This window comes from Microtus ochrogaster, chromosome 5, assembly GCF_000317375.1.
Source record: "Microtus ochrogaster isolate Prairie Vole_2 chromosome 5, MicOch1.0, whole genome shotgun sequence".
In the NCBI taxonomy this organism is placed as follows: Eukaryota; Metazoa; Chordata; class Mammalia; order Rodentia; family Cricetidae; genus Microtus; species Microtus ochrogaster.
This window is the reverse complement of record NC_022012.1, coordinates 50,286,508-50,294,774: the sequence shown is the minus strand read 5'-3', so window position 1 is coordinate 50,294,774 and position 8,267 is coordinate 50,286,508. Positions and strand designations below refer to the sequence as shown.

At 40.8% G+C, this 8,267-nt stretch overlaps 1 protein-coding gene across 1 annotated transcript in view; it reads left to right on the top strand.

Moving 5' to 3' along the window:
• The window catches only part of Tspan3 (tetraspanin 3), a 25,680-nt gene that overhangs the window by 15,462 nt on the left and 1,951 nt on the right, over positions 1 to 8,267 (top strand). The window contains exons 5-6 of the mRNA XM_005347397.2: positions 587 to 739; positions 960 to 1,043. Of these exons, the coding sequence (XP_005347454.1) occupies positions 587 to 739; positions 960 to 1,043 (237 nt within the window). The remainder of the gene's footprint in view (positions 1 to 586; positions 740 to 959; positions 1,044 to 8,267) is intronic.

Here is an 8,267-nt window from a genome sequence, read left to right as displayed (position 1 = left end):
TATATATATATATATTCACACACATTTCAAATAAAACTTAAGCATTTTGCCATTGGAAGTGATATTTAACTCAAAGCTGTTTTTTTTTTAACATATTTTAACATGTGAAGGTGTGAGTATTTGGAGACTGAGAGATGATTCAGTTGGTTCAGAGATGGTTCAGATGATTAGGATCACGTCCTGTTTTGCAGAGAACCTGAGTTTGGTTCCCTACACTCATGGGAACAGCTTCCAACCACCCCTAACTCCTGTCCCAGGCATCTGACACCTGGCTTCCATAGTTCCCTGCACTTGTATGCCCATATCCACACACATACACAGAATCTTTAAAAAAGTTTTTTTTCCTTCTTTTTACTCTGTGTGTCTTTGACATCGTGCATCTTGATCCATCATTTCCCGTCCTGCGCATCCTCCTTCTGCCCTCTTCTTCGGTCACACTAACCACTTCTAAGTGCTCAGTTCATCCTCGGGTGACTGTGCAGATGTAGCGTGTTCTTCACTGCAGAAGCTCTGCTGAGAGCGCTGCTCTGGAGTTCAGAGCTCCACACAGACACCGGCGTTACCTAAGGACTCTCTCTCTTACCAGTTGCACTGCTGTGGAATTCATAACTATTCAGACTGGGAAAATACAGATTGGTTCAAAGAAACAAAAAACCAGAGTGTTCCTCTTAGCTGCTGTAAAGAGACTGCCAAAAGCTGCAACGGCAGCCTGGCCAACCCCTCTGACCTCTACGCCGAGGTGAGTTTGAACTGTTTTTCACTATCTAGTCACTGTCCTCAGCTTCTTTTCAGTCTTTTTACTTGACTGTCTGTCATGGCATTTTGTTTCACTATAAATATTTTAGTTTGCTTTGATTGTGCATTATAGGTTGCTCTGATCATCAGTCGTTTCATTTCCGTTGCTGTCAGTAAGTAGGAATGTGTCTTTAGGAATAGGTCTAACGAGCTGTCTGTTGCAGGGATGTGAGGCTCTGGTTGTGAAGAAGCTACAAGAGATCCTGATGCATGTGATCTGGGCAGCACTGGCCTTTGCAGCCATTCAGGTGAGTAGGGCTAGCCAAGGAGCTGCTACCAGAGCTAATATGTCTCCTCGTGTCATTGGCCCTCATGGTTTTAGTTACGAAGTGGAGCGAATCTTCGTGTGTGTGGATAGCTTAGAAGTGATTCTGCACCAGCCACCAGTTTCCAAAATCTGGTCTCTGGATCTAGACCCAGAATGGTTTAAAGAAATCAGTGATCTTTATGGGAGGGAATTGTGTTGAGGAGACTCTTTGCCTTATTTTCCTGTATTGATTAGTAAGAGCACCATTCAAAGACTAAACATGCCTTGGGGCATTCCTGGAAGGTATTTTGATAGCACTCACGGACGTCTTTAAAATACTGCTGTATTTTGGTTTGGAAATGGAGAGATTTCCCTTTAGTTTCTTGTACGTTGCCGCTTTCTGCTCCCTGTTTTTATGCTCTTGAGTTTTGTTTTTGTTGGTTTTTTTTTTTTTGTTTAGTTTTTACTTTTTAAATTTATTTACTTTGCTGTTCTGGAAATCAAACCTAGGATCACATGTATGACAGGAAAGTGTCTTCCAACTGAAATCCATATTTTGAAATCCTTGTATTTTTTTTAACTATTTTATATGTATGAGTGTTTTTGCCTGTATGTGTACACCATGTGTGTACCTGGTACCACTGGAAACCGGAAGAGGGCATTGGATCCCCTAAGACTGGAGGTAGATATGGTTGTGGGCCATCATGTGTGTGCCAAGAATAGAACCTGGATCCTCTGGAAGATTGCCCACTGCTCTTAACTGCTGAGCCATCTCTCCAGTCTCCCTTATATAGAAGATATATATATATATCTTCTAAAAGGAACAGTTTTATTGCTTTATAGAAAAGGTTTCCCAGTAAGAATTGAGGCTCTATCCTTTTCTCTATTTGTGGATTTAGTTGTTTTAGACTTAGTATGTGTAAAGATTCAGAAGCCCTTGACATCACTTGGCACACACAGAGGTATGCTGTGCCAGTGTTGGTAGCCGAGGGAACCCATTTTTTCCTGCTCTGCTAGTGAAAATGGTCTTTGTATTCAAGTAGGTGAAATTATCTGGCAGTTGCTTCATCACTCGCTTAATTGCCTTCCATCAGCTATGCACCCTCGTCCCTTAGTCCCCCCCCCCCCCAGAAAGCTGTTAGGTTAGAAGGACAGGCACTTTGCATGCAGCATGGCCGTCTACATTCCCAGGTTCTCAGGTTTGTACCGTATATGTTACGAGTTCTGTTGGGCTAACATAATTGAGAATAGCCAGCTATTTGGAAAGCTTTTCTGTCAGATCAGTTTTGAGCTTTTTTGCTTGCTTGTTTGTTTGTTTTTGAGACAAAGTTTCTTTGTGTAGCTTTGTTGCCTGTCCTGGAACTCACTCTGTAGACCAGGCTGGCCTCAAACTCACATAGATCCATCTGCCTCTGCGATTAAAGTTGTGCACCACCACGTCCCAGCAGTTTTGAACATTTTAAAAAAGCTTTTAGGAACTGAAGAGATTGCTCAGAGGTTGAGACCACTGGCTATTTGTTCTTTAGAGGTCCCAAGTTCAATTCCTTGCAACCACATGGTGGCTCACAACCATCTATAATGAGATCTACTGCCCTCTTCTGGCATGAAAACATACATGCAGGCAGACCACTGTATACTTAATTTTTTTTTAAAAAAAGCTTTTAGTTCCTGAAATAGATTTTTAGCCTCAAATAATCTTGATAAGACACCTTTTAATTGTTACGTTAAAGGCTATAGAACTATTACTTTAAATGTAAGTTGTTTTAGCTTTTCTGATCTTTGCATATTTGAGCAGAAGCTATTGTATTAATGGAAAGTACCTTTAAAATGGCAAGGGGGGATTGTTTACTTTGCTGGTATTCAAACATCAATGAAATGATTCATTAAAAAAGCCTTGCTCTATATTTGCTATGGTCTCTGCCATCCTGAGTATTTACTTTGTGGTTTAGCATAGCAGTAATGTGGTGATCAGCAGGGCTGTAGTCCACATTTTGATTATGTATTCAAACACATTCATTTAGCTAAAGTGAATAAAATAGAGCAGTCTTCTCAACGCAGAATTCTGGCCTGTGCGTTCTTGGTGACTGTGATGTCAAAGCTGTAGTTGTTAAAATACAGCAAAACCTTTGGGATTGTGGTGACTGTTGCTCAGGAAGTATACGGCTGTGCATATGGAAGGCTGATGAGAGGCTGTCTCGATAGCCACGCCCTGACTTAGTAGCTTGTAAAGATACATAATGTTGTGTTTTGTTTTGTTTTGTTTTGTTTTGTTTTGTTTTGTTTTAGATGAACAAGGCTGAGTCAGGAATTCTGAGCTTTCACAGATTTAAAACCTAGTGGTTTGGAAAATAAAAAATTTTGGTTCAAATAAAATAATAGATTTCCCCAATGTATTTTCTTTAAGAGTGACAGTAAATGTTCTAAGGTTTTGGTATTCAAACTGTGCTATAGATTGTTGTCTTGAGTGTAGGATACTAATAATGACAGAGGTGACTCAATAGCTTTTATTTTTAAGATTTATTTATTTTATGTATATGAGTTCTTTATCTGCATGTATGCATTTATGCCAGAAGAGGGGACATCAGATTCCACTATAGCAACCATGTGGTTGCTGGGAATTGAACTCAGGACCTTTGGAAGAGCAGCCAGTACTCTTAACCTTTGAGCCATATCTAGCCCTGACTCGATAGCTTTTATAGTTGTACATGCCATGGAATTTCCAGACTAGAAAAGAATGCTTAAAGGCTCTCCATTCCTTTCCCATTTGTTTTGCCACACAAACGGGGAAGAGTGAGGAGAGTATGGCTGTCACACGGGTTTGCAAAACCAGAGCCTGGACTCTGGTTCCTTTGTATTCTGTTTCCAGTTACAAATCAAAGAATTGGAGTTTTCAGGTCAGATTTGTAATTCTTCTTCAAACCATGACTAATTGGTGCTCTAGGTGGGTAGAATTCAGAGAGAAAATGGCACAGTTCAGTGGATGCAGCCGAGACCAGGTTTGTTTCAGAAAGCCTAAATATTTGTCATATATCCCTTTAAGAGAAGTTTACAAACCCTTGCTCTAGCCTTGTTAAATTACCCATGTTTGTGTAGGACCAAAAATAAAGAGCACTGAAAAAGAAAACCCTAGCTGATTATGATAATAGGATTTTTAATGTAAGCAAGAGGTTTAACCTTTTTTTCTTATATCCCTCATCAGCTTATTAATCAGCATGATGTTACACTTCTTTGCAAACAGACAATGATCAACTAGGAATTTTGTATTTGAAGTTCTAATAATAGTACAAATCAAGGTTTTGATTTGTTAAGATCTTGAGGGAGTGTGCTGAGCAGCAGCATGGGGAAGATGGGTTGCCAGTCTCTTCAGTGAGCATGCCTTTAAGTTATAGCAGCCAAGAGTACACTTTACCAGACTAGGAAGCTGATAAAGTGCACGAGGACATGAGTTTGAGGGGTAGGATGGGGATAATGGGGGCTAGAGAGATGACTCAGTGGTTAAAGAACACTGGCTGCTCTTCAGAGGACCCAGGTATGAGTCCCAGCACCCACATGTTGGCACACAACTGTTGTAACTTCAGTTTCATGGAATCCTACCCTCTTCTGGCCTCCATGGTCATCAAGCACGCACATGGTATATAGAAATACATGCAGGCAAAACACCCATACACATAAAATCTCTTCTCCATCCCTTGGAGAAGCAAAGACAGAGGGGTCCCTGGGCTCACTGGCTAGTCAGCCTAACATAATCAGCAAGTCCCCTGTCCCAGTAAAAGACCCTGTCTCAATAAACAAAATGGAAGGCTCCTAATGGACACTTGAAATTGACCTCTGACCTACCCACAAATGTACAAGCACATCCTCACATACCACAAACACATAAAACTTAACAGGTGTGTGGTACACAGTTGTAATGCCAGCACTTGGGAGACTGATGCAGAAGGAATGGGGGTTCAAGGTCAGCTAGGGCACAATCCTAGTTTGAGCAAGAGCTTGTTTCTTAGAAAAACAAAACAAAACAAAAGGCATGTTGGCACATAATTACATATATTTGTAGGGTACCATTTTATAGTTCAATATATATATATATATATATATTCTCCAAATCAGATTATTTCTCCTTAAACAGATGTTGTACAAACTTTTCTGGTTCATTATAAAATATAGTGAGTTATAAACTCTAATTATCCCCCCATTGCTACAGGGTGTTTTAAAGCATCCTCCTTTCTAAAACTTCATCCTTCATCCCTCATCCTTCCTTTTCTAGCCTCTGGTCACCCTGGTCTACCTCTCTCGAGGAGATCGACTTGGTTTCTGATATGGGTGAGAATGTGCAGCATAGTTTCTTGCTATTCCACTAAATGTCCTCCATTTCTCGTGCTGCTGGATTTTAGGGTTTTGGGTTGTTTTTTTTTTTTTATGACTAGATAGTATTTTGTGTAAATACACATTTGGTCAATCTAAATTAGCTTTGAATTTTTAATTATTTTTTAACTTTAAAAGTGCCTATTTGGAGTCAGTAAGATGGCTCACTGGTAGAGATGCTTGCTGTCAAGACAACCTGAGTTTGATCTGGAGACATGTCTGGTAGGAGAGAACAGCTCCTGCAGCTTGTACTGTGGCCTCCACGTGTGCCGCCCATACATTCATGCAAAATAAAAATGTAATTAAAAAATACCTAAATTGACAAAGGTAAGTCTGCGTCTCTGTCTTGACCCTAGGGTTAGGGTTTGGGTTTCTGTGTGCATGTGCACATACAGCCTCTGCTCTGTTAGCCAGCCTGCTCTGTGAGGACTCTGTGTCTGCCCTCGAAGGCTGGCTGGTCCTCCTGTCATTTATATGGAATCTGGGCATCCGAGCTCTGGTCTTCATTTGCACAGCAAATGCCTTACCTGCTAGATCATCTCCCTAGGCCTCCTGAGCCTTTTGTAGAGACAGCTCCCTCTTCTCAGCTTCCATGGACTCTTGTGCTAGACAAACACCCAGTACTGGGGGCATTTAGAAGCTTACAGGATGCTGCTTTGGCCCTTGCTTTTTGTTTTGAGGTAGTTGTAGATTCCACCTTTAAGAAATGATTTAGTTGAAATCCTTTGGCTGCTTTCCCCACCTTGACTGATAACAGCTTACAGAGCTGTGAGGTTCCATGACCATTGTTCTCTAATCCTATCCAGGTTTCTCACTTGTGTTTAGTCAGTTCTACACAGTTGTGTAACCTGAGTAGGTGTCTACGACTCGGACCCGAGTTCAGTTCCCAGTGCCCATATGGTGGCTCACCACCATCCAAAACAACACCCTCTTCTGACCCCAGTGGGCACCAGGCATATATGGGGTTCACATACATGTAAGCAAACCAAAGAAGATTTATTTACTTTAGTGGATGAATGTTTGCATGAATTTATGTCTGTGCTTGTTGGATCCCCTCACACTGGGGTTACAGATGGTTGTGAGCCACCATATGGTGTGCTGGGTCCCCTACCAGAGGCCAACTCATTTCCTCTGCCAGATCAGGAAGTGCTCTTAACCTTTGAGCCATCTCCAGCACCAGTAGTATGAAAACAACGAGTGGTTTCAGTACCATGGCATTTCCTCCTGTTTCCTTTTTATAACTACCCTGCCCACCACATGCCTACTGTAAATGGGCTTCTAGCTCTAATACTCGCCAGTTCAAAATGATATATAAAGAGAATCATAGTTTGTACACTGTTTCTCAAAAGCAGATGGGTATCTTTTGATATAGATCTACCCTGTTTCATGACTGTGTGCTATCCCATTTAAGGCGATACTTCAATTGATGGTAATAGGCAGTTCTCTAAGTCCTGTTATTAAAATTCAAGTCGTGTTTTCCCGTTGTGTGTGTCACGGTCTATTATAGTAAAGTGTGTGCCTGTGAAACTGAAGAGTGGGGATCTTTGATAAGTATTGGTAGGTACTTTGCAATCATTTCTCAGAAAAGGGTGCTTCCAGTACAAAATGTTTTTTAATTTGTGTGAGAATTCTTTCTTTCCACACCCCTACCCACATAGAATATCATAGAACATCTTAGTTGGCAGGTTTTTGGGTTGTTTTTTTTTTGTTGTTGTTTTTTTTTTTTTGAGATAGGGTTTCTCTGTGTAGCCCTGGCTGACCTGGAACTTGCTCTAGCAGGTTTACGTCAAACCCACAGAGATCCACCTGCCTCTGCCTCCCAAGTGCTGGGATTAAAGGCGTGTGCCACCACTGCCCACCCTGAAGTTATTTTTTTTTGTAACTTACCAGTTATCTTAGTATAGTAAACATGTTTTTTTTTCTTTTTTTTTCCTACAGATTTTATATTTGGTGTTTTATTTGGCCTATTTGCTTCCCATGACTTGAGTAATACAAGGAGACATTTTCTTTTAAGATACAATATTAAAACTATAATATTCCTGTAATATTTCCAAGTCTATTGTTGCAAATTTTCAGTAATTAATGTGATATTAGTGGAGTGTTGGAAATGATTCTGTAACTCTCAGTGGTGAGAATATGAAGTTGCTGGGTAGAGCTGAATGCTGTTAAATGCACTTGCTGTTAAATTGCACTTCCAATCAGTAGAGTTTTGCTATGCCTTCTAAGTTGTTTTAAAGCCAATGCAGGTTGACTTAAGCGAGATAAAAGAGGAAAGAAATGTCTTTCAGACGCCATTTTATTCAGACCTCCTCAGCAGAAGGTAACCCAGCTGAGAGATTGTGAGATAGGTCAGGTAGGAAGGGGATTTTTCCACTTCCTAGCAAGTCAGTGATTCTTGAGTTGAATATTTTATTTCTTAGTTTAATGTTGCCTGAAAACATGTGTTTGATTTTATAGCTGTTCTAAGAATGCTTTGGTGTGTAATAAACAGAAATGTATTTCTCTAAGAATTGATACTAAATGCACCTAGAATTAGAGGTATTTAGCAAACATTCAACAGTCTCTGCTTCCCAAGTGTGTATGTGTACGGTGCTGTAGACCAGCGGCCACTTGATATATTAATGTGATGGTGCTGATGGATCTGAACAGCAGCCTCCAGCCTGAACGGGTGAAATGGCGGCTGATGGAAGGCAGAATCAGCATGTGGCTCCAAACACGGAGAGTTCGGATTAGGGACAACCATATTCTCTGTGTCTCATACTTCTCACTTTATGGACCCAGGTCCATTTGCTAAAACTAGACTACTGCGCATGCACAGAGACCCTGTGCTAAAACTAGACTACTGCGCATGCACAGAGACCCT